The sequence below is a fragment of the Paroedura picta genome, chromosome 12, assembly GCF_049243985.1.
Source record: "Paroedura picta isolate Pp20150507F chromosome 12, Ppicta_v3.0, whole genome shotgun sequence".
NCBI classification, from domain to species: Eukaryota; Metazoa; Chordata; class Lepidosauria; order Squamata; family Gekkonidae; genus Paroedura; species Paroedura picta.
The window spans coordinates 23,416,577-23,443,735 of NC_135380.1; the positions used below are offsets into that span (position 1 = coordinate 23,416,577).

The 27,159-nt window shown below is 48.0% G+C and overlaps 1 protein-coding gene across 8 annotated transcripts in view; it reads left to right on the plus strand.

Annotated features, from left to right (window-relative positions):
- FAM178B (family with sequence similarity 178 member B) overlaps positions 1-23,176 on the plus strand; it is a 186,268-nt gene extending 163,092 nt beyond the window's left edge. For all 8 annotated transcript variants that reach the window (XM_077306258.1, XM_077306265.1, XM_077306260.1 and 5 more), the window contains 3 exons: positions 16,863-16,940; positions 17,803-17,969; positions 23,073-23,176. In XM_077306258.1, coding sequence (XP_077162373.1) covers positions 16,863-16,940; positions 17,803-17,969; positions 23,073-23,127 — 300 coding nt within the window. In that variant the 3' untranslated portion in view covers positions 23,128-23,176. The remainder of the gene's footprint in view (positions 1-16,862; positions 16,941-17,802; positions 17,970-23,072) is intronic.
- Positions 23,177-27,159: the final 3,983 nt, after the last annotated feature.

Genomic DNA, 27,159 nt, shown 5'->3' on the forward strand with positions numbered 1-27,159 from the left:
TTCATGTGCATGGTGAAAGAACTCAGTGCGGTGGAGTGATGAGCCAAGGCAGAAATGTACCGTCTGTTGTGTGTGCAAATATCTCACTTTAAAAGGCTGCAGTTCTCTAATGCTCACCTGGAGTTGGGCCTCTTGGAATGGCGTGAGTGCTCCTTATGAACAGATATGCTGCAACACATGGGGCTGAGCCGCTCAACTAGATTTTCTCACCATCTGCTCCAGTCATCTTCCTGTTTGGAAGCAGCCCCAGCTGCAGGGGTGGCAAGCAAACCTCTCCCTTTCCAGCTTCTCCGTCAGTTCTGTTCCGTTCATACTTGGTTGGCCTGACGGCTTATCCTACGATTGTCAAACCAGATGAGGACGAGCCTTTGATGAAGATAGCCTCACGTAATCAGGAGTCACGCCTACAACGCTACAACGCGGTTGTAGCAGTTGTCCCTCCCCGCGCTCCACATTTGCCAAAATATATCCAAGAGCCAAGACAGAGGCACCATTTCGAGAGTGGTGGAGCTGGTTTGGGACGGACCTGGCCTGCATGCAATCCGTGCATTTCCCTCTCTAGGAATCAATTTCTGAAACAGCAAAAGCTGCCCATTAGTTGGTGCCTGTGACATTATCAAACAGCATTCCCAGCCCCTGCAAATTCCCGGAGCACAGCAGTTGTTCAGCTGTTGCTTTGTGTGTGTGTGTTTTGATTGAGGCAAAGGATGAAACAATGAATAGACACATGGAGCCTTTAAAAAAAAGGGGGGGGCAAGACATATGGGGAGGGGCAAGACCGATCACTACACCAGCGTTAAATATATATCTATGTCAAGCAGACTGCAAGCTGAGGGCCAACGCCATAGCTGAAGGGCCTTCTGTGCCTTTCCTTTCAAAAGCTATGTCTGTCTTCCCCTCCCTCCGTACCTAGCTGCCCTCCGAGAGAAGAAGGCCACGCATGGAATCCAGATTTCTCTCCAGAACTTCCTGCATCCTCCTCATTCATACAGCTGCCTCTCTTCCTTGCCCTGGGTACGCTGTTAGCCCTCCCCTTCCCTCTGCTACTCTGTGACCGTTGGGCAAGAAGTTTCAACAAGCTCTGGAAAACCTTTATCAGGTTGTTCCTCTCCTCCTTGATGTAGTTCCAGCACCTTTGGGAGGCTGGGAGCTCTTCTTCCAAAGGGTGGGGGAGTAGGACAGAGAAGGGCGTTTGCTTCTCCTGAACTCAGTTAGAATTTCTCGCCCCAGGCTGCAAATTTAGGGCAGTAGAGCGAACCACAGTCTAGCTGCTTGAGACCAAGGTCCTGTAACCCTCTAGTGCAGCGGTAGTCAAACTGCGGCCCTCCAGATGTCCATGGACTACAATTCCCAGGAGCCCCTGCCAGCGAATGCTGGCAGGGGCTCGTGGGAATTGTAGTCCATGGACATCTGGAGGGCCGCAGTTTGACTACCCCTGCTCTAGTGGTTCCCAACCTGGGGGTCTGGATTGTGGCAGGGCGAGCAGCTTGGCTGGGGGGGGGGAGGTACTGACACTGTTGCCACTCCTCCTGCAGGCTCCCACACTCGGCCTCCAGACACTCCAGCAGCACCTCCAGTGCAGCACAGTCTCCCACCAGGGGCTCCAGGTGGCGGCGTAGATCGGTGGGACAAGAGGCAGAACTGAACTGAGAAACCCTGGAAAAAACAAATTTATGTACAATCATGAACAATGGATCTTCACGCCATTGGTCAGTTTGGGTTTAATTTCTGTGAAAGAACACTTGCCTAATTTTATGGTTGGGGGTCACCACAACATGAGGAACTGTATTAAAGGGTGGCGACATTAGGAAGGTTGAGAACCAGCGCTCTAGCCTTATGCCCCTGAAAGCTCACAAGCACGAAAGGGAAGCTGTCTGTGACCCACACCTGCTATTCAGGTGTCTTTTGCTTCTGGGCAGATGGAAATTCAGCCACTATGGTCAATAGCCATTTTGAGACTATTCTGTCACAAACATATCTAAGTCCCTTCCCAAGGCAACTAAGAGGCAGACATAAGTACCTCACATCACAGTGGATTCTACATGTTTTTTTTAATGCATTGTATGAGTTTTATTATTTTATTTACTTAGTACATCTCTACTAACCCTTCTTCCAAAATTGCTCAGGTCAACGTGAACGGTTCTCTTCCCATATCATTCTCATAACAACCCAATGAGGTTGGTTAGGAAGACGGAGAGTGATTGGCCCAAGGTCACCCAATGAATGTTATGGCAAAGGAGATTTGAACCCAGGTCTCCCAGATCCTAGTTCAGCACTTCCTCTGCCTGGAATAAAAAAGTCATGTTGTTTTAATAGAACCTTAATGTACCTGCGCATTTCCACACTTGATGCCTTTATTAAAGGCAATGGACATTTTTCTCCAGGTGACTGGCAATCCTTTCTCTTGACAAGAATAACTGTGATGTACAAAGTGATATGCAAACTCCTTTGGCCCATGGGGTAGATGCCAGCTACTCATTTCAGCAGGGACTGCAGGACTGCTTTGAGCTCCCAGAAAGGAAGTGCCGTTTTTTCCTCCCTGGGTACCAAAACGCTGCACACTCCCCCCCCCTTTACCCAGTAGGATAAAGTCCTCACTTTCCCTCCTGCTGCTCTTGCTGAGGTCCACAAGGAACCTCTCCTGCTGCCCATCAGCTGGATCATTTTCAGAATATTTACACTGGGAACGTTGTGTGTGGCTTCTCCGTTAACCCCATCCAAGCTGTGATCTCATCCATGCCCAGGGCACCCTAGCTTGGGAAGACATTAATTCTGAGAGCACTGTGTCTCACTGTGGATCTTGCAACCACATGTTTGGAACACATGTTACCTTATGATTGGTGTTCATTACAGAAGAGGCCTTAAAATTGAACCAGATACAGCGGGAGGGAAGAACGGCACATAAAGCTGTCTTATTGTATACTCTGTGGGAGATGGCCGGCAGGAAGAAGACTCTGAGCCAGATCTGCCCCCCTTCTCCCTTGGGTTTCTGGGTCAGGGTTTTTTTTTTTTACGGGCAGAAATATTGGTGGCTTTTGCAATGGAACGTATTGGCAATTTACTTTGCAGGAGGAAAGGGGTTTGCCCTGGATCCCGATACAGTCCCTCCTTCCTTTCTCATTCACTTTTGAACCAGCAAAACAGCCAGTTGATGATCTCAGCTGTTGCAGAGATAGAAAGGAGGCCTGGCAGCTGTCTCTACAGGCCTGGCACTCTGGGCAGATGCCCAGTAGGTAGGCCAGGACGTTGTTGCAAACCCAAACCGATCACAGTGACGGCTGCCCTGAGTTTGGACTCTCTGAGTGCTTCTGGCAAGCGAGCCTGTCTCAGGGATAAACGCAAGGACCGATTGTGACAGGGACGCATATTGACCTGAATTCTGAGCACATTGAGCCAGACAGGAGAGCTCTGATTTCTCTTTCCCTGCATAGCAAAGACAGTCCCGAGATTAAAGAGCTACCTCAAGGTGACACCAAAGGCTGTCTGGTGGGACTCAAAGGCAGCAACTCTGGCTGTTGTCTGTCCTTGGCTGGGCTTGGGCTGGGGGTGGGAGGATTGATGCAGGTAGAAGTACGGCAAGCAAAGCAGATGGATTCACACAGCCGTTTTCCAAGCTTCCTTCCTTTCCATGGTGCACCAGAAGGCCCAGATCCTGGCCGTGTAAGGTACAGCAGGTGGCGCGTTTGTTTCCTTCCCCTCCCACGTTCGGCCCGGGTCAATGCAAAAGAAAGTCATGATCACTGCGGGTAGGAAAGCAGGTGTGCAATCATTTTTGGACAACAGGTTGTTACAGAAGTGAAGCAACAGGAACGGCCACATAACAATCGGTCCACGCATCTCGTGACAGGATTTTCCGGCTGAATAGCAGCCTTTCCAAGATGACCAGCGGAGGGCAGGAAAGCGGGGGCGTTACTTGACCTTTTCCTTCCTGGTAGGTGCCCCCAAGCAGCCTTTCTCTCAATTGAGAATAAGATTTAAGGAGTTTGCTTTTTTTATCCTCCCATGAAAAGCAACTGGGAGCAGCGAGGAGGGGAGCTTATTTAGAGAAGACAAATAGGAGAGAAAAGATTTATTCCCCTGTTGTTCTTCCACTCCCCAGGGCAGCCTCCAGGGCCGATTTCTAGACAGTTGTGTCTAATGTGCAGTTTGGCCCCAAGAGAGGCACACACTGGTAAAGGTATAACAGGGCCTTCCTCCTGACACTGGTCAGTTGCTCTGCCTTATATGTTTGTTTATTTTAAACATTTATATGCTGCCTTTCCACTCAAGTAGGGTCCCCAAGGCAGGATTGAGATCATGATCTGAGAGCGGTTTTCAGGCACCCGGTGAAGCCAGCTCAGCAGGAGCGCTTCCTGTATGGACCTCCGTTCACCAGGCCACCCCATGGTCCGTTTTCTGCCATTTGATTTAAACCCTTCTGTGTATTGAGGCTTTTCACTCACCGCTGCTGCTGCCGCTGCTGTTGTTGTTGTTGTTTTTTAGTAATTAGCCTTCATGCAATGATTTTAAAAGATTTAGATGAAGGTAGAGGGGAAATTGGTGGAAGGAACATTAACCATTTGAGATATGCAGATGACAGCCCATTACTGCCAGAAAATAATGAAGGCTTGAAACAACTCCTGATGAAGGTTACAGCAGGAAGTGCCAAAGCAAGATTACAGCTGAAGATTAAGAAGACAAAACTAATGACTGCTGGAGAGTTGTGTAACTTTTAAGGTTGATGATGAAGAAATTGAAATTGTTCATGTTTTTTGTTCCTTGGCTCCATCAAGCTAGTGTGCCCTCTATCCTGCGGTGTGCCCTCTATCCTTCCTTACAACCTCATTCTTGGTGAGATCTGTGCCGTTTTCTGCTGTGAAACCCGCTACCCTTAAGGGAGCCTGGGTTTTCATGTGGCTTGGTGGGATTATCATGTGAGGCTGACTGGATCTCCTTCAAGTGATGCCTAGTGTTGTTTGGAACCTGATAGCTGGAATCAATGAAAACAGCTGGGAGCTGGCTTGAACATCTGGTTCCGCTGTGGATGTTCTCCAGTCCTTTCACCTCCTTGCAGGAGGAGGAGGAGACTGCCAAGACTGGTGAGGGAGGAGGGCCAGGGAAGGACGGGGGCATCGTAATGACTCAATTCCCACTTTCTGATGCAAGGTTGCATTTTCCTTTCCTCGTTCAGCACTCAGGAAAACGGGGGACTTTCCCTTCTGAATGTTCACCACTGAGTAAAAGCAAAAAGGAATATCTAACTAGGCCAGCTGCCAGTATGCTAAGAGGGAGAGAATGTTTAGAAGTGTTAGTCATCAGATCTTGCCACTTTTTTTCTTATTCTGGAGTGTGGCTGGGTTTCCAGAGGTATACAGGTAGGGCTGCCAACTTCAGGGCTAGGTAGGTGGGGCCACTGATTTTGTTTCACAGGCAAAATTTCAGCTGGATAGGCTTCCCCATCACTGCATCTGTACAACGGCCAACTGAGTTTCTTCCCATCACGGCAGCTGCTCAAAGCACAGAATCCCCTCCCTGAAAAAGAGGTGGCAACGCTCATTCCCAGTTTGTTCCCTGGACTACCTGCAGCTTTGAGCACAGCCTGGCAAATATCAGGGTTCTCCTTCATAGAATCATAGAATCATAGAGTTGGAAGGGGCCATCTAGTCCAACCCCCTGCTCAACGCAGGATCAGCCCTAAGCATTCAGAACGTAGAGGTGGTAGTAAGTCACGTGAGAGCCTTGTAGATGTGAATAGCCACCATTTCACTGCTGGCATCCCCAGCCCTCACACATCTGTGATGGTCGGGAGGGGCTCCCAGACAGGCTGGTCCTGACACTTTTCCCAGGTAATGTTAAGTCTCCTTTAACCTTCACCATCTGATCTGATAGGCTCTAGGTATTGAAAGCTTATACCAGTATGGGGAGGGAGGTCCAAGGTTCAATCCCTGGCATCTTCCAGTTAAAGGGGCAGGGTAGCAGGTGATACCTCCCCCCTGGGGCCTTGAAGACCCACCCCCAGGCTGCTTAAACAACACCAATTTTGATACACAATTCTGACTTGGCATAATGCGGCTTCATGTTTACGCTGCCACAAGATTCCTTTCTATTTGCCCTGCAACAGACTGACTTGGCTGCTAAGAGGGGGAATTTGGGTAGGTGCAGCTTCTCCTGTCACTGTGTGCTAGGAATGAAAAGGCTACCCCTCCTTCCACCCCTGCTGCTTTCTACCTGCCTGCCTGCAGAGTCACACAAGGTCCTGCCTGTGACCCACTTCCCTCAGCTCTGACCTCGCCACAGCTCTAGAGAAACAACCCTAATCCTGCCAGTAAGAGGATGAGAAAGACACTGCCAGGCACCAGACAGGATGGGGCAGGCCTGGGGCAGGCTTGTCTGAGGCTGTGCCCTCTCTCGTACTCCCATCAACGACAGGGCCAAGGTTGCTCCGTTCTAGTGGTGTTTAAGCGAGAACTCTGGGTAGAAAAGCAGAGCCCTTCTGGCTTTTGCTCTGCAAACTGAATTCAAACTTTTCCTGTACTCTGGGGGGGAGAGGCAAAAACCGTACTGGGTTGTTACTGGTCAGCAATTTTCATCCGGTTGGCTCTGAAAAGGGGAAGAACTAACGACCCTCTGGCAGTGGGAAAGCAAGCTGGACTTCCCTGTGCTTTTTCTGGGAACGTCACGCCTCAGCGGTGAAAAATGTGCGACAAGCCTTGAAATAAAGGCTTCAGAGCCACAAAATGAAAAACACAGATGTGTGCGTTCTTTCCAGTTGCTATTAACAATTTCAGTCTTATCTTTGCAACTGTAGGGAATGTGAACCAGAACTCTACCTAGGCTAGAAGGAGAAGGGGAGCCCTTGCAAGTGGTCAAAAGGCACTCAAGGGCCTGCAGTCAGCCTATTTGGCATCCTTCTATGGGTCCCCCATTCAACCAGGCAGGCAGACTCTACTGAATCTGGTCCAAAGTCTGGCTGCAGTAATAATTAGCAATATTTAAGGCTGCCAACAGACCACAAAAAGGCCGGTCTACTCCTATGCCCTTAAGGGCAGACACATCTGCCTGAGCTAGCATAGCTTATTCATGATACTCCGGTTGCTTCCACTCAAAGTTCTCATTCTGAATCCCCCTCCTGCAGCATATTTAAATTTAGTTTCAGCACCACATCATCATGCTTCTATCAATCTCCTGGGTTTCTCCCAGCTCTGTTGCCATTTCTTTTGATTGCACTTTGGCATGATCTTTCCTGGATGATCATATCCAAAGCTGATAACTTGTAGATAAAGCTGTGATGAAAGGAACAAGAACAAGTCAGGTCAAGGAGATTTCTCCCCGTTCTCTGGGCAGCAAAACTATTACTGTATGAAAACAAGCTTTATCACTAATGCCTGCACTGAAGCTGCTGCTTAAATGCAGAGGAACAGGTACAGATTAAAGAGTTGGCCATTCTAGTGTGCATAAGGACTTGCATTTGTACAGTGGGGTTGGTTTTTAAAAAAAAATTCAGGCAAACAACTTCCTCATTCTTTACCTGTGCCTACTTTCAGAATCAAATGGGGTGAGGGGTGGGGAAGTATTTAAACTGACTCTGAACCCATGTTTTTCATGGCAGTTTAAATCACTGGAATTTAACAAGCAAAGCTTTTCCCAAGGAAACTTTATGCTGGGAAAACTTTATTTGCTTTCTTTCTGTGGGCTGGCCTGCTTTTAAAAACCTAGGACAGAGCCTATAAAAAAAAATTCTAACTCTGTGTCATAAATCTGCTTTTAAAACTTTCTCACTCAAAATTGCTAATGGTCCTGAGTGGCGTGTGTGAGTGTGTGTGTGTGTGGGGGGGGGAAATGACACTGGTTTGGTGTGCTCCTCTGCCTTTAGCAGAAGCGTATTGCTGTTCATAAACTGGTAAGTGGACTTTTCAAAGTATGGGTTAGAAGGGAAGAGATTTGTTCACTTGCTAAAATTGGCACATCCCACTTCTGCTAGAGTGCCCAGCTACAGTGACAGGTTGAAGAGTTGGCAACCCTGGAGCCACAAAGCATACTGCTTTCATCTTGCCGTCCTCTGGATTGTGATCTGCTTTAATAAAAATAAATGACAGGAATCTTAGATTATCAGGATGATGTGCTGTAGGCTAGCTGCCAAAGATATGTAGAGTAAGTAGAAGGTGTGACGGACTGCACTTTTTAAACCTTTGGAAGTGCTGTGTAAACAGATAAAGGACTGTAGAGGTTTAATTCTTCACAGAGCCAGAGAGCCTTGAGTGACAAGTTATTACACCAGATCTGAATGGTTAGCATCAGCTGAGCAGAGAAAGATTTCTGAACTGGATGCTGAGGAGAGATACAGTCTGGTTGAGATTTAGTTGAGAACAGTCTAGTACTGATAGTTTCAAAGCTCAGCTGAGAGCAGTTTTACATAGAGTACTGGGTAAAGTTAGCTAGAAAATTTGGGTAGTTAGGTGAAAACTTCCATTCAAGTCAAAGAAAGGGGATAGATCTTCAAGGAGTGTTTCCCTATCCAGTTAAACAGGAAGTTAGCTTTGAAGAGTACAGAGATCCCTGTTCTGGTGTTGTTAGAAACTGAGGAAACACTGGAACAAAAGCTTCTCGACATAAAGATTCTAGGTTAAGAAACTGTCATTAGTCTGAAATATAAGAACTGAAGTCTGTGCATGTACTGATTTTAGCTCAAAGTTATCTATATAGAGTTACCTCAGAAATTTTACCCCAGCCAGAGTTCTTCACGAAAGAAGAAAAAACATTAGTAGGGTGGCTCAATCAGACAAAGAAAAATGGAAGGAAAATCTTCCCTCTGAGGAAGGGAAGTTGGATAGGTGTGCCACAGTAGATCTGCTCTGTCCCTGGAGAGCTCCCTTCACAATGGGACCCCCATCCCACACTGGGAGTTTTCAGAATGATATTGAATCTCCTCCCTTCTTCTGTTCCCAACCCAACTATCCAACTCATTACTTTAATTTGCTTTGATTTTATATTTTCTTTCATGCTTAATTAGAGCTTTTTTAATTGCTAAGAGGATCTTGGCTGCAAGGCAACAGGGAAAAGTATAGGATTAGAAAAAGGAGGGAGGGGGAAGATACACATTTATTAGCATTTTCTCTCTATTCCACAAAACTAGGGACAAAACAGACTGCATTCCAAAATCTATTATTGTATATCTCACAGTATGGGCAATTAAAAATAACCCTTCCCAACCTCCCCCTTCTATCCTCAGCTGCCTAATTAATTATCCTTCAAATAATTGCACTTCACGTTTCTTAATCGTGTGCGGATGTGTGAACATTATGCATGAGAAGGGGGGGGAAGCGTTTGGCATGAACCATGGCTTTGAGAACAGCAAACTGGGAAATGCTCTCTGGGGTATAAAAGGAGGGAGATTGGAACAGGGCAAAATGTCCTGTGAGGGAGAGAGGGGCTATCTTGCAGGAGGGATAGGTTTTGGTTAATGGGTATCCCTATTGGCGTATGGAGATTTTGGCGGTAAATAGTCATGTAAGGTGGAGGAATTTCTCTCTGCATTGTGGCTTGTAACCTATCCCTATTGCGCGCTTGGAGAACCTTGCATTGTTTGGTGAAAGGTAATTGGGAGCATTTCTGCACATCTAAAAAAATAGCATTACGCCAACATAATGGCGTAATGCTAAAAATAATCATGCCTCCAGCCATTCCTCACTTTCTCCCTATTTCACTTTCATCTGCCACCTTTTCACGCTTCTTACACTCCACACGCCTGCTGGAAATGGTGGAAGAGAGCAACGCGCTTTACATGCAAAACTCTTCCACTTGTCTATCAAGCCAGGCAACTGATCCCCTTTCTCAACGTTTTAAAGGGCCCACTTTGCTTGCTAATTTTTTTAAAAATTCAAACCTTCTCCATTGAAACATCTATGCATCTAATCATAGATGCATAGTGCTTTTTGAATGCCACCCATTATGGAATCATGAGTCTTGAAACTTAAGTAATGTCATTCCTGATTTTGTTTGGGGGGCGGGGGGCTTTAGAGAGGCATGCTTTGTGTAACAATTTTGGGAAAAATTATGTTTGGCTTTGCCTGCATTCTTGTACGCCTATTCGTTGCTCCAGGCAGTTCGCTGAAAACAAACTCCCATCCTCTGGAAAAGGCAGATGGAGACGGGTGCAAGGGCAGGACATTGGAGGCGGAGATAGCACTTCTTCACATCCATACATTTATTTCACTGGTGGCCTGCTGGTTGCTCTCCTGTAGTTCGCACTACATAGGTTGGGGAATCCACTTTATGTTGGGGAATCCACTTTATGCGATTCCCCAACTACCAGTTTAAAATGGCTGATGTAGTGAGCAGTTTGCTGCTTGGACGCTAGATGTTGGTGACATCATGCGGAGTGTCCGGAATATAATGACTACCTAAGGTAAGCATTACACTATATTTATCGGGTGTGGAATTGCCCTGGGAATTTCTCTCTAGAAGTCAAGACCACTTCTTCTTTTGAGAGCTTTGTTCTTCCTGGCCGCTTTTGCTGGCTGACTTGTTTCTATTGTTTTTAAAAAACTTGAGTTAGCTGGAGGCAAACCTGGTCACTTCCTGCTTACTTGTTAAGGCCCAGCCTACATATATATATATATATCTAGGAGAACTGTCTTTCTGGGGAAAATAACCTTAGTAGAATGAACTGATTGATGGGAAGGGGAAGGACTTTATTCCCTCAGCTAACGTCTCAATGCACGAGTCTCTACCTTATCTTGGATCTGCTGTTTGACTCACTGGAAAAAGCTATAGATTTCTGTATGTTTCCATCACAGAATAAACTGAGATTGATTAAATGGCGTAGATGTTGTGGACTGCTACAGACTACATTTCCCCATCCCTGTGGCTGTTTTTAGCCATTTAAAAAAACTATAGGAGATCCCTGATCTGTCTGGGCATGTCTAGTTTAGCCCTTCTGTTCTTTGTTCTGGCCCTAGAGCCATGGAGTGGCTCAAAAATAGAAAAAATATGCAAGGTTAAAACATTTAAACAACTCAAAAGAGTAAGAAAGGGAGCACTGAAACGGAAATATGAGAATGATAAAATTTTGGAAACTCACAAAGTGGAGCTTGCTGAATACAACAAAATTAACTCAAAGATTTATTTGAATAAAATTGTCTTAATTGCTTGTCTACCAGCCAGCTGTGAACAAATTAGAGGGCCTACTGGATTTCCTGTTAAGGGTGACCTCTTCCTTTTCACCTTTTCACTTTTCCTAATAAGGGGGAATCCAAGAGATTAAACATTATCTCAACTAATGTGTGTTTGCAGCTCCAGAGATAATGTGAAATATAGGGAAAGGGCACTTACAGAAGGGATCAGTAGAAGAGATGCGTAATCCTCCCTCTGCCAGCTGAGATTTTCTTGCAAAGCCTTCCAACTGGGCTTACTTTTGGTTATAGAGTTCAGCTTGTAGAAGATGCATGAAACTGCCCTATACTGAATCAGAGCTTCAGTCTACCAGGGTCAGGGTTGTCCACTCAAGCTGGCAGTGGGTCACCAAAGTTTCAGGTTACTATCTGGTCCTTTTAACTGGAGATGTCAAGGACTGAACCTTTAAGCCAGTGGTCCCCAACCCCCGGTCTGGTAGACCGGTACCGGTCCATGGATCAGTCGGTACCGGGTCGTGGCTCCTCCTTGTCCTCCTCCCTGGCTGCTGCCTCGGGGGCTGCCCTGCCACTCTGCTGCCAGCTCATCTTTGGTGCTCTCTGGCAGCCACCATGGCTGGGGCTCCCCCTTGGCATGGCACTGTGCAGCTGCTGCTGGCAGCGCCCCCCAGTGGGTGGTGGGAAGACAGGGGTGCCGGTGGAAAAGCAAGCGGAGCAGGGGCTCAGCCAGCAGCGGCGATGTCCCTCGGCAAAAGACTACCCCCCCCCTGGACCTCAGTAAAATTGTCAAGCGTTGACCGGTCCTCGGTGATAAAAAGGTTGGGGACCACTGCTTTAAGCGACAGCCCCTCCCCAGTGCAATTACCAGCCTCAAGTTAAGTCCTAGAGATCTCCCAGAATAACCGCTGGCCTCCAGACAACAGAGATTAATTTCCCTTCAGGAAATGGCAGCTTTGGAGGGTGGACTGTATGGCATTACATCCATGCTGCCCTCCCTCTCGCCTGAAACTTCCACAGGCACTAGAAACATTGGCCAGTTGGGGATGGGGAGTCTCTTCCCAGTGACTATTTCTCCCTTGCCAATGCCTCTCTAGCCACAATGTGTGTGTTCCAAGGAGAACGGGGAGGTTTCCTTCATGACATCTAGCATGGCTCTTGAGAAGTCTAGCCTAGACTAGTCAAGGGTTGTTCTGGATAGTTGCCTACCTGTCAGAGTCGACAACTCTGGATTGAGAAATTACTGTAGATTTGGGGGTGAAGCCTGAGGAAGGCTGAGTTTGGGGAGGGAAGGGACCTCAGTAGGCGATACTGCCATACAGTCCACCCCTCTAAAGCAGCCATTTCCCCCAGAGGCACTGATCTCTGTCATCCAAAGATCAAATGTCATTCCAGCAGAGTTCCAGGTTCAACCTCGAGGCTGATGAACCTCCTCTCCACCCTTGTTTTCTCCTCCCATGCACTTTTCCTGCTTGGACTGGCTCCAGTTGAAACCTTCCTCCATTATCATCTCAGAATGTGTCAGCTTGGGCAGGCAGCTCCCAACCTGCTCCCTTTCTGGCTATGGGTGTTGGGTAGTATGCAAAGGGGGCAGAACTCCAATGCACAGCTCAAAGGGACCAGCAGCCTTAAGGAGCAGACTCATTTTGCAGACAATCTGACTCATATGGCTTTAATGAATTATGTTTTGCTAAACAGCAGGTAACAGGTCAAGTTATATTTCTACAGGATAGACTTTGCAAGGAGTTTGTACACAATTCAGGGGCACAAGAGTACATTTCTGCAGGAAGGAGTTCTGGAGCGCAAGCTTTCCTGTCCACCACTCTCAACTTAGTGCTGTAACTCCATGTTCCCAGATTTGTAAACGGGTTAGAATTACTCATTGGGTGACGGAAATGCCCTGTGCACATGCTCACTCTCATCTTTATTATTCGTTCCCATGCTCATGAGATATAAGGTAGGCACACATTTACCATCAATGCAGCACAATTGCTTTTCCCAGTCAAAAAAGAATGTTCAAAAAAGCATTTAAAAAACTGAGATCTTTAAATTGCACTATGCCATTTTTTCCAAACTGACCTTGAATGGCGATGAGTCTCTTGTGTTCCTCTTACAAAGCTGTCCAAGCAAATTCTGATCCATGGTGTGCTTTCAGTGGTCAGCAATATTACTATAAAAATAGCAAGAAAATGTTTAAAAAGTGAAAATATTTTGTAATGTTTCCAGCACAACCATCTGTGTTGCCAAAGAGGCAAGTGTCTTCATAACTGGCTTGACTCTTCAGCAATGCAGGGATTGGGATAATAATGAATAATGTGTACACAGATATTTTTAAGTGAAAAAAAAACTCAAGCTTGTTGTACACTCTCCTAGTGCCAGTTGGCAGGACATATCGGAGAAGAGAGAGGCACAAAGTCACCGCTGGGCACTTTAGAATTGTTAGGATAACAGGGTTCTCCCCCCACATACACACTTGTAAGCTTAAGCCTGTTTGTCCCACAATCTCTTAATGCAATTTTCCAGCATTCACACAGCTAACAGCTTACCTGAAAGCCTCTTTACCTGCTGACCTCCACCACTAAGCTTGTGCAAGACAGTATGGAACAATACCCACTACCCATTTAGCTATTGCATTGCTGTCTGCGTGAAAAATCACTGGCACAGGCTAAACCTTCCAGAAACTGCAAGAACTGGGACCAGAATCACCTGGCTCTGCAAAAGGAGCTGACTCCTAAGATGCAATGGGAAGCTCTCTGATGCATGGGGAGGAAGGTGGGGCCAGAGCACAACTTCTTTATCCCACTTCAGACTCAGGGAGTTCCTTGTAATTTCTTGTTTGAATTCCCCATCAGCTAATCACCGTTGGCCATTAAGCTAAAGCCTGGATCTTGACATTGAAACACACCAACATCAACCCAACCCCAGAGTTAGGTGTGCAGTCTTTGTGTGATGTGAATGAAGTTGAGGCATTTATTTCAAACATGGGGGGTGGGGAGTAGTAGAAATGTATTTATACCACACTTTTTAGGTTTACAGCGTCATTGTTTACTTCTCCAGCCCTTTCAAGTGATAAGGGATTTTATGACGGGGCAACTGCAGGGCCTCTGGAATATGTTACATGAATGCCCACCCCATGCATGAATACCAGCCTAGAAGGAGGTGTTTGTGTGTAGAGGTCACTTCAGGGGTGGAGCATCAGGGAGAAACAGCCATTATTATGTTGCATATAAAGCAGCCTTTCTGGATGTTTTTCCCGTTGAGAAACCCCTGAAACGTTCTTCAGGCTTTGAGAAACCCCAGAAGTGGCGTGATGGAGAATAATATGGTGGGGAAGCATAGCTGTGGACATGCCCACTAGGGACACTTCCCCTCCCCTTCCCACCCCCCCCTCCAAGCCCATTGTTTTATATTTTGGAAGGGAGGGTGAAATGGGTTGACATGACCATATACGGCCATGTCACGATAAATGTTTTAAAAAATTTTAAATGTATAATATATTTATTAACTCTCACTCATTCAGGAAACCCTTCCAGGACCATCAAGAAATCCAAGGGTTTCATGCAACTCTGGTTGAGGAAGCCTGATACTGAACATTGTGCTAGGATGGAGGAAACTGAGATTCAGATCCTCATTTGGCTCACAGGACTCAGAATGCATATGACAGTTCCTTGAGAATGGGCTTTGGGGAGGGGATTCTCAATGGGCCGCTTCCTCCTCCCCACTCTGATGGTCTCAGTGGTGGTTGCTGGCAGCAAAGGCTCCATACTGAGCATAGACCCAATAGGGTTGCCAACTCTGTTTTGGGAAATCCCTGGAAATTTGGGGGCAGTGTCTGGGGAGGGCAACATATGTGAAGAGTAGGGACCTCAGTGGGGCAAAGCAGCCATTTGTCCTAGAGAATCTGGTATCTGTCACCTGGAGATCAGTTGTAATCCTGGAAGATCTCCAGGCCTCAGATGGAGATTGGCAGCCATGTTTCCACAGGGAGCTGCATTCTGGAATTCATAGCACACAGCCGATCACCCGGACCCAGAATGGTCAGAAGGAGATATGATACGTAGATGGGCCCTTAGCCCTCGTATCATCTGCTAGGCAAGTCTTCAGTCCTTGTGTGACTTGGAAGGCTTTGTTTTTCTCCTTGTTGCACAAGTTGTTTGTATTGTTTGTCACAGACATCCTTCCTACACTGTTGCTGTGCATCACTCCCCTTTTTATCACCTATTGCGATCTTGGCTCATTATATGCTCAATTAAGTATTATATTTACCTCTTCATTCCTCAGGAAACTTTATGGAAACTTCTGCTGTGTCCTTTCTTGCATGCGCCGCGAGGAGCCTCATTAAAGGGCCATGTTCCAACTATGCTTTACTTAATTTTTAAAAATAATCTCTTTCCATTTTCACATTGTTCCCGAGGCAGCTTGCAAAAATAAAAGCTCAATAATTAAAACACCTGTCCTGAAAGATAGTAAGCGTAATCTCTTGTCGCAACGTTTAATGTAATGGCTAAGCGTGTGCTGTAGCCATTATGAACTTATGAGGTCGCCTTAGGCAAGCTGCAATCTCTCTGCATATCTCTCTCTCTCTCTCTAACACACACACACACACACAATACACACACACTAATAATATTGACTTTCCTTTTCTGATTTGCATAATGTGGTTTGCTTCTACCAGCTAAAGGAATGAGCTGGGGAACCAAAATCCCAACCAATGGCCACAGATATCTTGTTCAGCCCCTGAGATTCCTCCAAGCATTCATGGCTCACACTCTTTTAGAACATGTCCGCATCCATGAGGGCTGGGAACTCCCACTCCTAGAATATTAAAAGCTGTGATTATTAGGAATCCGGATTCTGTGTAGACTTGTGAAGAGCTGTGCTTCTCCTAACCGGTGTTCATTCCCATACATTTTGCCTGCTCTTGTATGTGTGCATAAGTTCTGTGCTTGCATAAGCTCTGTGCTTGCACAAGTTCTCAGCCCCTAGACCCAGCCTCTTCTCCATCATCATACAGTAACGGCTTTTCAGACTGGGAGTGGCTGGCGTGTGTGTGCGCGCACACTGTTGTGTGCAGAACTGTGGCTTCTGCGGAGACAAAAGGCTCTTGCACGAGGGCCTGTTAGCTGGGGAGATGGGGACACTTCCGGGGTCAGGGAGGTTGTGCTGGGCAGGTGTTGGGCTTGCGGAACAAGAGGCAGCAGTCCCTGCCCTGTTGCTCTATGCTGCGGATTTCTGTTTAGAAACAGAGTGGAGGCTGGCAAGAGACAGCTGCAGAGCTGACTCACCTGGCAGCTGCCTAGGGCTTGGAATGGATCCTGATCTATTCCTCACACACGCACACACATATCGCACACCACCAGCACAAGACTGCTTGTGAACAAAACAGGGTTCGGTATGTTTGGAGGATATTTTGGAGTGAAGTAGTAAGATGAAGTCCGCTCAACTTGAGTCCTGTTGTCTCTTTCCAATGAAACAGGTCCTAAAATGACTGCCTCTTAATTGGAGATGTTGGGACCCTTCATCAATAGCTTCCTGTTACTTCTGCGGTGGGTTTGGGGCATCAGAATGGGCAGCAGGCAGATCTGGCCCATGTGACACTATCAGGAAGTTCCCCTGAGGAAGCACTGTTAAAATAAATTGAAACTTTAGGACTCTGCGGTAGAAGGACGGCAGCCAGAAACAGCACAAAGCAGTGAAATCCACAACAGAGAGTCTCACAATGATGCCCGAATGACCTCTTTTGCTCTGTCCCTGCAGGCTTGCTACCTCTGCTACAGCCTCCTGACACTGGCCAGTGTGGTTGTGGGAACCCAAGCTATGCCTTTGAGCAAGCAGGTGAGTCAGGGTCCGGGGACAGGACAGCAGGGAACTAGTTTGGTAACCAGGAGGCTGCGTTCTGCCAAACAGACTCTTTGCTAGAACAAAGAAAACTTATTGCACTGTGCATGACATTTAGCCCGGTGGTGGAGGAAGCTGGATACAGCCCAGCTTTGTGGGCAGCATAAATTCCAGTGTCACAGCTCTGCTGGGGCCAGGCTGTGCTGATAGGACACAGGGAATTGAGAAAGTGCCTGCTTGGAGGAATCCTGGGGTTGTGCCAAGAGTAAAGCTCCATTGTGGATCTCCAGTCTGTCATTAACCAGAGAATGCTAATGGCCACATTGAATAACGGTAGCTTGATGAACCTTCTTCCTTTTTTAAAAATGAAAAACTGCTGGGGAGGTTGGCAATTTGAAACAGAGGAGCACGAGGGGTGTTTCAATTTGTTTCTGAGCAGCTTCGGCCACTATCAGGGTCATCTTAAACAGAACTACGTCCTTCTAAGCCCATCGACTTAATTGTGTAATGTGTATCCTAGTGCTGAGTGAATGGTTCTTCTTCTTCACTGATGTCCTTTCAAGGCAATCCTGTGTTGAATTTTTAAAAACCATGCATTTAAACAGCAGACTCAGGCAATACTATTTCCAAGATATGTGAGGGTTGCATATTTAAATGGTCCCACAGTAAAAAAAAAAAAAAAAAATCCCTGTTTAAAAAAATGCTTATCCCAATTGCAGAATTTTGATAGCAGAATGACTGTCTGTTTGATCTTCATATGAGGGAGCAACCTCTGCTGCCTTCACTTGCTGTTCCCTTGAAGAGTTCCCATTCCGCCTTTTAATGCCCTTGACTCTGTGCCTTTTCTTCTTGCAAACAGGGACCACTCCAGCATCTCTGTGTCCAGCTGCAGCAGCATATTGGTGCCAGCATCCGGGAGGACCCCAGCATCGTGTACCGGACTGAGCTCAAGAACCTGGTAGCACAAACCTATGTCAAGTGGCAGGAGCTGCTGTCTCACAGCTGGCTCCAGGTTACAACCTGCAGGTAACTACCCTAAAAAGGAAATACCTTGCCATTTGACCTGTGGAGTGAAAGTCAAACTAAATAAGATGCCGGGAATGATGTGCTCAGAGTTCCCAAGAGTTTGTGGTTGTCCCCCCCCCCCTTTAAATCTAAGCTGCACAGAGGACCAGTTCGTATCAGGGCTGGAAGTGGTCCCTCCATACCATTTTCGTGATCTGAAATGGCCCTACAAACCTGCTGTTTCCTCCACTGCAGTAAACATAGAGAAGCTATGTATGATTCCTATATCTTTGCCTCGGTGGGGCTTCAAATTGGGAAAATAGTACAGCAGCAGAAAGTTAAAAACTCCTCTTCCCTTCCAGTTACGGAAGTCCCAAGATGAATCAGGTCTGCGTATAGCTGTTATTTACAATGGAAAACACTTTGGGGATCCCCAAGCATAGATTTTTCTGGAGGAAGGGCATTTCAACTATTTTGACTCTGAGGTCTCAACTATACATGACTTGGGGGGGGGGGAGTCTAAATACCTATTACAAAGTCTCCCTGCCTCCCACATCTGCCTTGGTCCTTTCAACCAGATATGCGGTGGGAGTTCTGTGCCCTGAACTTTCTTCCCAGATGTGCACAGACTCAAGTCAGATTGGAATGGGGGCCTTCTCCTGCTTTGTTTTTCCACACTTGAAATGGCCCAGGGAGCTGCTGTTGGCGCCATTAAGGAAATTTGCCCATACCTGTAGCGCACGGGGATGTGTAAGTTTCAATGTGTGGTTGATCCCTGAGCGCGTCAGTCACTCACTTAAAAAAAATAAAAACATACCACCATGAGATAAGCTCAGGGGGGTATTGTGTATCATCAAGGGTGACAGAGTGGGGGAAAGAATAGTTTGACCCAGTAGGAAGAATCCCCCGCCGTGCTCTTGAGCCACTTCAGGTGAGTGAAACTTGCGCAGGAGATCTTCTTGGTGGACTCGTGCCACGTGTTAATTGGCGCGTAGGGGAGGCTGCCATCTGGCCGTTCCACCTCAAGTGTTATACATGCTGCAGGCCAGCCCTGGGAGTGAGTGAATGAGCAAGCGAGACCCTGGCAGCTGAGTGTTTCCAGCTGTCTGTGGCTAATCAGATGTTAACACACCCATTGCTGCTTGTGCCACGAAGCCCACCTCAAGCAGCGGGCAGAAATGGGGGCAGGAGGGGATCATGCACCCCAGGACTGAGCCTGGCTGCTTGCTCCCTGTGCTGAGGGCCAGCAGAGAAGGCCGTGTGTGTCCTCAGAGGCAAGGGGGAACCGGTTAGTGGTCCGTGCAATAGGATGTCTTGTGCTATCCATTGACAGCTCAAGAAACCGGGCAAGGAATGGGAACGCAAAGAAAAGCCAGGGAGCCTTGTTATTCCTGTCCTTTTTCAATGGCTTCCAGTGGCAGAGGGGCTCTAGGAGGGGCAGGTGGGGGCGGCAGCACTGTTTCCATGGTCCTCTGGCATGACTGCTCCTGAGGACTGGAGGCTTGACTGGGAAGGAGCGGCCTTTCCATGTGTTCGGAACACCATTTTAGGTCCCAGCAAAGGCAGATGATAGGTAGGTTTGAATAACAGGGTGGGGGCAGGCTTCTCAGCAGGTGTAAAAGCTGCTTTTGCAGCTGGATATATTTGCATATGTGTGCATACGTGTATATGCAATGTTTGTAATCTGCTACAAACATCTTTTTCTAAATCATTATAAACCACTAGCAGTGTCAGTCGATACAGGCCAAAGCTGAGCCTCCGGGGAGGGCGGTATATAAGTATGATAGATAAATAAATAATTATCCATTTCAAAAGCTAAAAGCAAGGGATCCCTGCTCCTGTTGTGCATCCTTAGAACCCAGGACCCTTTTACAGCCATAATCACTTGGGCCCAAAATACATGTGGCTTAGAAGCTCCATGACGGGTTCCCTCCACACACAAACTGTTAATTTAATTGCAAAAGGCACCCGTGGAGGAAAGGAATATGGATTGGGATGATGCTTCTGTGCAGTAGAAGGTAATTCCTCCTCCTCGTCATTTCCGTAGTCAGAAAGCCCCCAGCTTTAAATGACAGGCTCCTGTACTGTGTCTGTCTTTTCTTTCCCTGCCCAGGGAAGGCTGCTTTCAGTGTGGAAAAGAGTGCGGGCAATGGAGAAGGAGAGTTAACCCACCCTCTTTCACGGTGTTCACCTGCAATTGATTCCACCACCATCACCACAGTCATCCCCCAGATTACGTTCTGCGGCCATATTACAAGTTGAGGGATCCCAGATTCCCAGCGTCACATATAGCGGGGCCTGTAATATACAGACTTGGCCAGAAATTGGTCCCTCAATAGTAGAGCATTAGTATGGCGTGACAGAGGTCCCAGTTTTAATTTCCTTTCAATCAGGTAGTAAATAGTCGGACTCAGTACGAGGCAGCTTCATGTGGTTTTCATGAACAAATTGCATGTGGTCTGAAAAATGGCTGGGGGAGGGAGTGGCATGTATCCTGGCTTCCCTAAACAGGAAAGAAGGAGGGGGAGCAGGAGAAGTGGGCCCTGGGGTGGGGGGTTGCAGAGGACTCCAGGAGGCGTTAAAGGGGCTGTCTAGGAGTGCGTGGAGATGTTTGTGGTGCTTCCAAAAGGTAGCAAGGAGAGAGATGGGCAGATTTCGTCCATGGAAGTGTAGTCCCCCGGCAAACCCCACTGCAATGGACAGGAGCTGCATAACCTCTGTGTAGCCAAAAACCTGTCCTGGCTTCACGGGGAACAAAGTGTTAAGGCGTGCTTCTCTAGTTGGAAAAAAGGGTCCTCTGCAGAAGAGGCTAAGTAGATTTGCAGGGAAGAGGCTGAGATTTGCAGGGAAGGACCTGGCTGGAGATAAGCCCCTTGGGTGAAAGGAACTTCTGAAGAGGCTTACCCGTCAGGGAGCTCAGGTGCTGCTTAGCAGTAGGATCCGGGAAGCAGTCCCTAACCTCAGGGTGCACTCCAGGGGAAGCGTGCGACTCCCACCCACTCAACTCCGCCTGATTTACAGCCTGGTCTGAAGTGAACATCCTTTCATACACACCTGATGGAAAACAGAAGCACCACCTCCATTATTCAAGAAGTGACTCCCCCCCCCCCAACCCCCAGGAGTTTACTCTGCCTCCTTCCCTTCCTGCTACTGCCTGAAGCTATAGCCAGGACTAGAAGGTTTCTTTTGGAGGGGGGGGAGGATGCTAGTGGGGGCAGAGAGAGAGAGGAAGTGATGTCCATTACTGCAATTCAAACAAGGAGGCTTGAAACTGTCATTGTCCAGCTAATTAATAACTTGGGGTTTAATGACTGGTCCTTGCTTCCTGATCTGGTGGCTCTGCTCTTTTAATCTGATAACCCCGACGCTGGATTTGACAGTGAGTGGGAGCCGCTGGCCGGGGAGAGAGTTGCAGAGAGGGGAGAGCTTGTGACAGGGTCTTCGAAACGGGCATCTGCATGGTTTTCAGCATGGTGGGAAAGGGACAGGGGCAAATTTGGTTGTTTTAATATAGTGCCATTGATGGAAATGGTTTTGTTTGTAGAGAGAAAAGAGAGAGAAAAGGCAAATCCATTTCCCAAGACGCCGACCGTCTGAATTTCAGGCGTGATCATGCACGGCTTCTTTCTGTTCCAACAAGGATTGCACAGAAAATTTTGCCTATGAGTTGTTTGGGTTTTGTAATCGGCAGGAGAGAGGTGACATTTGGATCCACTGTCTGAATCACTGAATGACTCTCCATGTGGGTGGAGGGAAAGGTCCTCACTCCCATGTCCGGAATCTCCTTTGGGAGCCTGCCTGACCACCCACACAGGGGGACCCTCTGGTCCCCAGCACTGGCCACCATTTTTAGGACCTTCGGCAGCAGATTTCATCCCTTTGCAGGCGAACGAGAATGAAACCAGGACACAAGGTCCCGCCACCAGCTACGTCCCTAAGAGGAGGTGGTCTGCTCACTCCCAAGCAATCCCTTTGCAAAACTGCCCTTGGCAGCCTTCTCCTTGTGAGGTATCAGTGGGCACAGTCTTGGGTTTGTCCCTTGCACACCTTCACTGTACAGGCCAGAGCAATCACAGAACCAGGAGATGAAGAAATTTGCCTTTGCAGCTAGCAGAAGGGATGTTAGCCTGGTTCTTTTGTGCTACATCATCCTTGCTTCATCCCATGCTGAGTGCCGAAATACCATCACGCATGCTGATAGCAGGGGACTCCTGCAAAGGGGCTAGCTCAAGATATTGTGGCCCCAGCGGCAGAAACACTGTGGGGCGGGGAGGGAGGACCTGGAAGTGCAAAACCTTGCCTGACTTGGCCATTGATCACTGGACCGGCACAAGAGCTTGTCCCCCCAAAAGACTAGCAAATCAGGGTGGAAGCGCTTCTCTTCCGAGCTCCACGGCCAGGCCTTGCAGGGAGTGTCTGAGATCAGCTTCCGACATGTGTTGTGCTTCTGTGGCCTCCTGCCACCCAAGACCCAGCACGGCGTGGTGGACAGCAGATAGAATCTCGAGTTCTGCAATGGAAGCTGATTGGGTGACCTGGAACCCTCCACAAGCTCTAAGCCCGGTCCAGCTCACGAAGCAATAATGGAAGGGTGGAGAGCAACTTTTTAACCTGCTTTGAGTCTCCACCATGGAGAAAAACAGAACCTGAAGACACAAATGCAAACTAATCGATTTTGCCAAGTCGCTGCCTGGTGAAAGCTATGGGATATTGGCATGCAGTTTGAGAGCGGTACAAAACCTCAAAAGAGTTTTTAGAAATTCTGAGAATGTTCTAAGAGCGCCAGGCAAGGAGGAGGGCAGTTTTTAAATTTCTAACAAGAGAAGCCTGAGAGCTTCGGCTCCGGAAAGAGCTCTGCTGCCAAACGAAGTCCAGTGTCAGGATAAGCTGCAGTGGCTCACCAGGGAGGGAAAGGTACCTTGTATGTGTTTAGGGGGGCTTTGATCTAACCATTAATTCATATCTCTTAACCCGAAGAGGGGGCCTGGCCATGGAGGGGGGGTAATTCTAAAGGGAGGGAGCCAAGGCCAGCTGTGCCTGCTGCCCCCACCCTCCCCCAAGAGTACACGCCGCTGGCTGCCAGATCTCCTAAATGCTTGTATTTGTGCTCTTCTCTTCTCCCAGGGCCAGAGTTAAAACATCTGATGGGACTCATCCCAGGGACACAGCACTTCTCTAAACAGCTGCAAGGAGTCCAGCGAAGCCAAGCCGGGCAGGGCAGGGCAGGGTGGGGGTGTGGGAGGGGGGCAGGGAGAGTTCAGTCCTCCCAAGCCTGAAAACTTCATCCCAAGCAGAGGAGTTTTAACGTTTGAGTTGGGTAATCTTTTTTCCTGTTTTAAAAGGAGCAAAGTTCTCGCAGAGGCTAAGCCGGTCTGCGTTTTGCTATTTGTTGAGGCAACCTTGTGCCTTTAAGAAGTCTGCTTTCAAAGCAAAAGCTCAGGGAGCGAATATCCACCCCTCCCTGTAGAGAGGAGGCCAAAATAAATGTCATTTTTAATGGATTTTATTCCTCTCTTCCTGGCTGTTCCCTGAGGTTGAAACAGTAAGTACTCCACGGCATGGTGATGGTCCCACATCAAGGGCAGGAAAAGGTCTCTTTAGAAACACGCAGGTTGGTTCGTTCCTTGTTAGTTACAGGACAGCAGAGGGAAAGAATCTGCAGACAGTGGAAGCTACCTCCAGGATATAATTAAAAACCGAGGAGAGCTTGCAGATCAGCTGTAGAATGCCAGGGCATTTGCTCAGCAGAGCGCCACGGTAACAGCACATGTATGTCAAGGGGCCCAGAACCCAACTCCTTAGAGCCAGCTTGGTATAATGGTTAGGAGTGTGGACTTCTAATCTGGCCAGCCGGGTTTGATTCCTCACTCCCCCACATGCAATCAGCTGGGTGACCTTTCTGACCAGCAGGAATATCAGGGCTCTCTCAGTCTCACCTGCCTCACAGGGCGTCTGTTGTGGGGAGAGGAAAGGGAAGGCAAATGTAAGCCGCTTTGAGACTCCTTCGGCTAGAGAAAAGCGGCATCTTCTTCTGTTCTGACTGAGCAGTAATATCAGGGCTCTCTCAGCCTTACCTCCCTCACAGGCCGTCTGTTGGGGGGAGAGGAAAGGGAAGGTGATTGTAAGCCACTTTGAGACCCCTTTGGGTAGAGAAAAGCAGCATATAAAAACCAACTCTTCTTCTTCTTAGAGAAGCCATGATTATTTGATATGAGTTCAGAGGATCTCAGCAAGCTTTCACACACTCTCCATAGCTTCTGTCTTGGCCAGGTGACAAAACAGCTGAGAGCCAAATAAAACTGAGCCTGCGTTGCAAGATGACCCTTTCTAGCTTAAGGAGAGCTGACAGAACCCTTTCAGCTGACAAGCACCATGCAAGGGCCTTGAGTTCCATGAAAGAAAGAAGGTGGGCTACCAGTTCTATCAATAGCCAAGTGCCAGCATCATTTCACAGGGACCAGAGGAAGGGCGTTTTTGCAGACGTGGACACTGGCATAGTTGAGTTGGTTGAATTCCATTTCCGTTCAAGATACATTATTGGCAGGGGTGGCCAAACGGTGGCTCTCCAGATGTCCACAGACTACAGTTCCCACGTGCTGGCAGGGGCTTGTGGGAATTGTAGTCCATGGACATCTGGAGAGCCATCTTTTGACCCATCCCTGCATTATAGCCATAACAAATTATTTGGCTGTTTACTGGAGAATATATGGGAAGGACAATTCCTGTGGCATCTGCAAGGAAGTGGTGAAAGGGGGTCTCCTACAGAAGTGTCCACAGGTGATGACCAGAATCCCATAGTTGCATCACTCATCTCCTCCAGCTCTGAACTGGCCATAATGACATAGTGAACCTTAGACAGCAGTTTGCCACAGGTGGGAAACACAGTTGCACAATTTACTGGGAAGCTCACTGGTACAAGACCCATTGGGAGGAGTGGGAGCCATTCTGGGGCAGGGCAGAATGCTCCCTGCTGGGCCATTGGGCGGTCAACCTGCTGTTAGAATCTGGAGAGTTTCTAGAATTACAATATATCTCCAGACAACAGAGATCACGTCCCCTAGATAAGGGGTAGTTAGATAAGGGGTAGTCAACCTGTGGCCCTCCAGATGTTCATGGACTGCAATTCCCATGAGCCCCTGCCAGCATTTGCTGGCAGGGGATCGTGGGAATTGTAGTCCATGAACATCTGGAGGGCCACAGGTTGACTACCCCTGACCTAGATAATAGGTCTGTTTTGGCGTTATACCCTGCTGAGGTCTCTCCCCTCCCCAAACTCCACCCTCCCTAGGCTCCACCTCACAAATTTCCAGGACTACCTGCGTTGGCAACCCTGGGCTAGATGTGTGTCTCTCCTAATTGGTCGCCCTTAGTAATGTCCCAAATCAGCCATTCCAGGCACCTACCTCATCTCTGCCTGTATGGCACTCTTTTTCTAGCTAGATGACATGTTGGGGGATCCAGTCACTCGGCCCCCAGCATCATGTGTCCTCTGAGGGCCACTCTCAAAGTTGGCAGGCCTAAAGCCAGTCAAAATAGGCAGATCCTGTTCAGCATATTTTTCTGGGCCTAGATTACAATGCGTTCAATGTGGCTTACTCCCAAGTAGGCTTGCATTAGAGCGCAATCACAACCAGCTTCCCAGCTGAATCTGAGCAGTTTTGCTTAGCCTGATCTTTTTGCATCAGTTTTACGGCATCCACTGCGGCCTATGCTCAAATAAGCATGCATATGGAGACAGACAGTGCTGGTTCACCCCTGAGGAAAGGCCGACAGCAGATATGAACAACTCTTGAGGGTTTGGGACCCAAGTGGGAAGGGCAACAAGGCCTGCTGCTGTACCTTCAGGAACAGTCAGCCCAGGCTTTTGAGACACATGGAAAACTAAATCGGCACAACTACACAAGCTAACAGAATGGTTTGCCAGAGGGGCTTTTTCCCAGGTGGGGAAGAGGCAGTGGGATCTCTGCAGCCTGCTGGGAAGGGTCGAGCAGGGGGAGAGAGGAGGTAAGGGACGGCAAGGAGCCAGAGTCCTTCTCCGGTGATTCGCTTGCCGCCTGTCTCTCCGCCTATCTGGGGGAAGAATCAAGACGATCACACCGATCCCTTTAGGGGATTAGCTGCTTTTGATCTGCTTTTGTTTCAGACTCTGTATGACTGGGGAAAGAGCTGTAATTAGGGCTCATTCAAATGGATAGCTTGCCTCCTTTGCAAACATCCAAGGCTCAGGTTTTCAGCCGGAAGACCATGTGTTCAGGCGCCAGGCAGCAAAAAGGGCTCCCGGGCTAGTCAAACAGATGGGAGAATCCTGTTACCAGGCCGGGACTGGTCATAATTCATAAACACAATCGAGCTGCTGGTTGGGCAACAGGCAAAGGATGCCTTTGCAAAGGAACATTGTCTTACCTATAGGAGAACCCAATGGCGTATTAATAGAACATGCATAGTCAGATGCAGGCTGCCTTTGAATGGAGGTACAAAACACAAGGGTCGCCGTGGCCTTGCCCTGCTTCGTAGTTACTGGAGCATCATTTGGCAGCCATCCATGCAGACCTTCTTCAGAAATGGATGCTCAGAGCCTGAAAAGAGAGAAGAGGATAACCAGCAGAACAGCTTTGCTGGGTCAGACCCAAGTGCAACCACAGAAGTGGCGGATTCTTCTGGGACATTCCCAAGCAGGCCATGGGAGTGCTGCCCTTTCCCTGTTTTCCTGACGCCTCTCTTGTTTTCCAAGACGTGCAAGTTAATACTGGGCATTTAATTAGATTGCAGAGTGGCTTCACTGGCAAGATTATGGTTTCATAAAGTCCCTCCGGCAGGGATGAAGCTGTAAATGAAAAATAGATTTCCCTTTGGGAAGAAATAAGGGTGGCAATAACTCCAGTATATTTGCACCAATATATTTGCTGGCTTTTATATATATATATATATATAGCGAAACCGTAAGTAATTCTTCACACTGGGAGGAAGGGAGGCAGCACTCTTGGCCTCTCACAGCCATCTGAAGTTTTTCAGGCAGAAGCAGTCCTAGATATGGGGCAGGGTTCTGGCCTCCATGCTGGAGTGGGGGGGGCGGGTTGACCACCCAGCTGTTGCAGCACTGGGGCTCTGGCTTCTCTGCTGTCTCCAGAGGTGGCAATGGCTTCAGGACAGCAGCCAGGAGATTCAACTGCAGAATATTGGAGGGGGGGGGGAGGTCCTGCATCTACCCTAC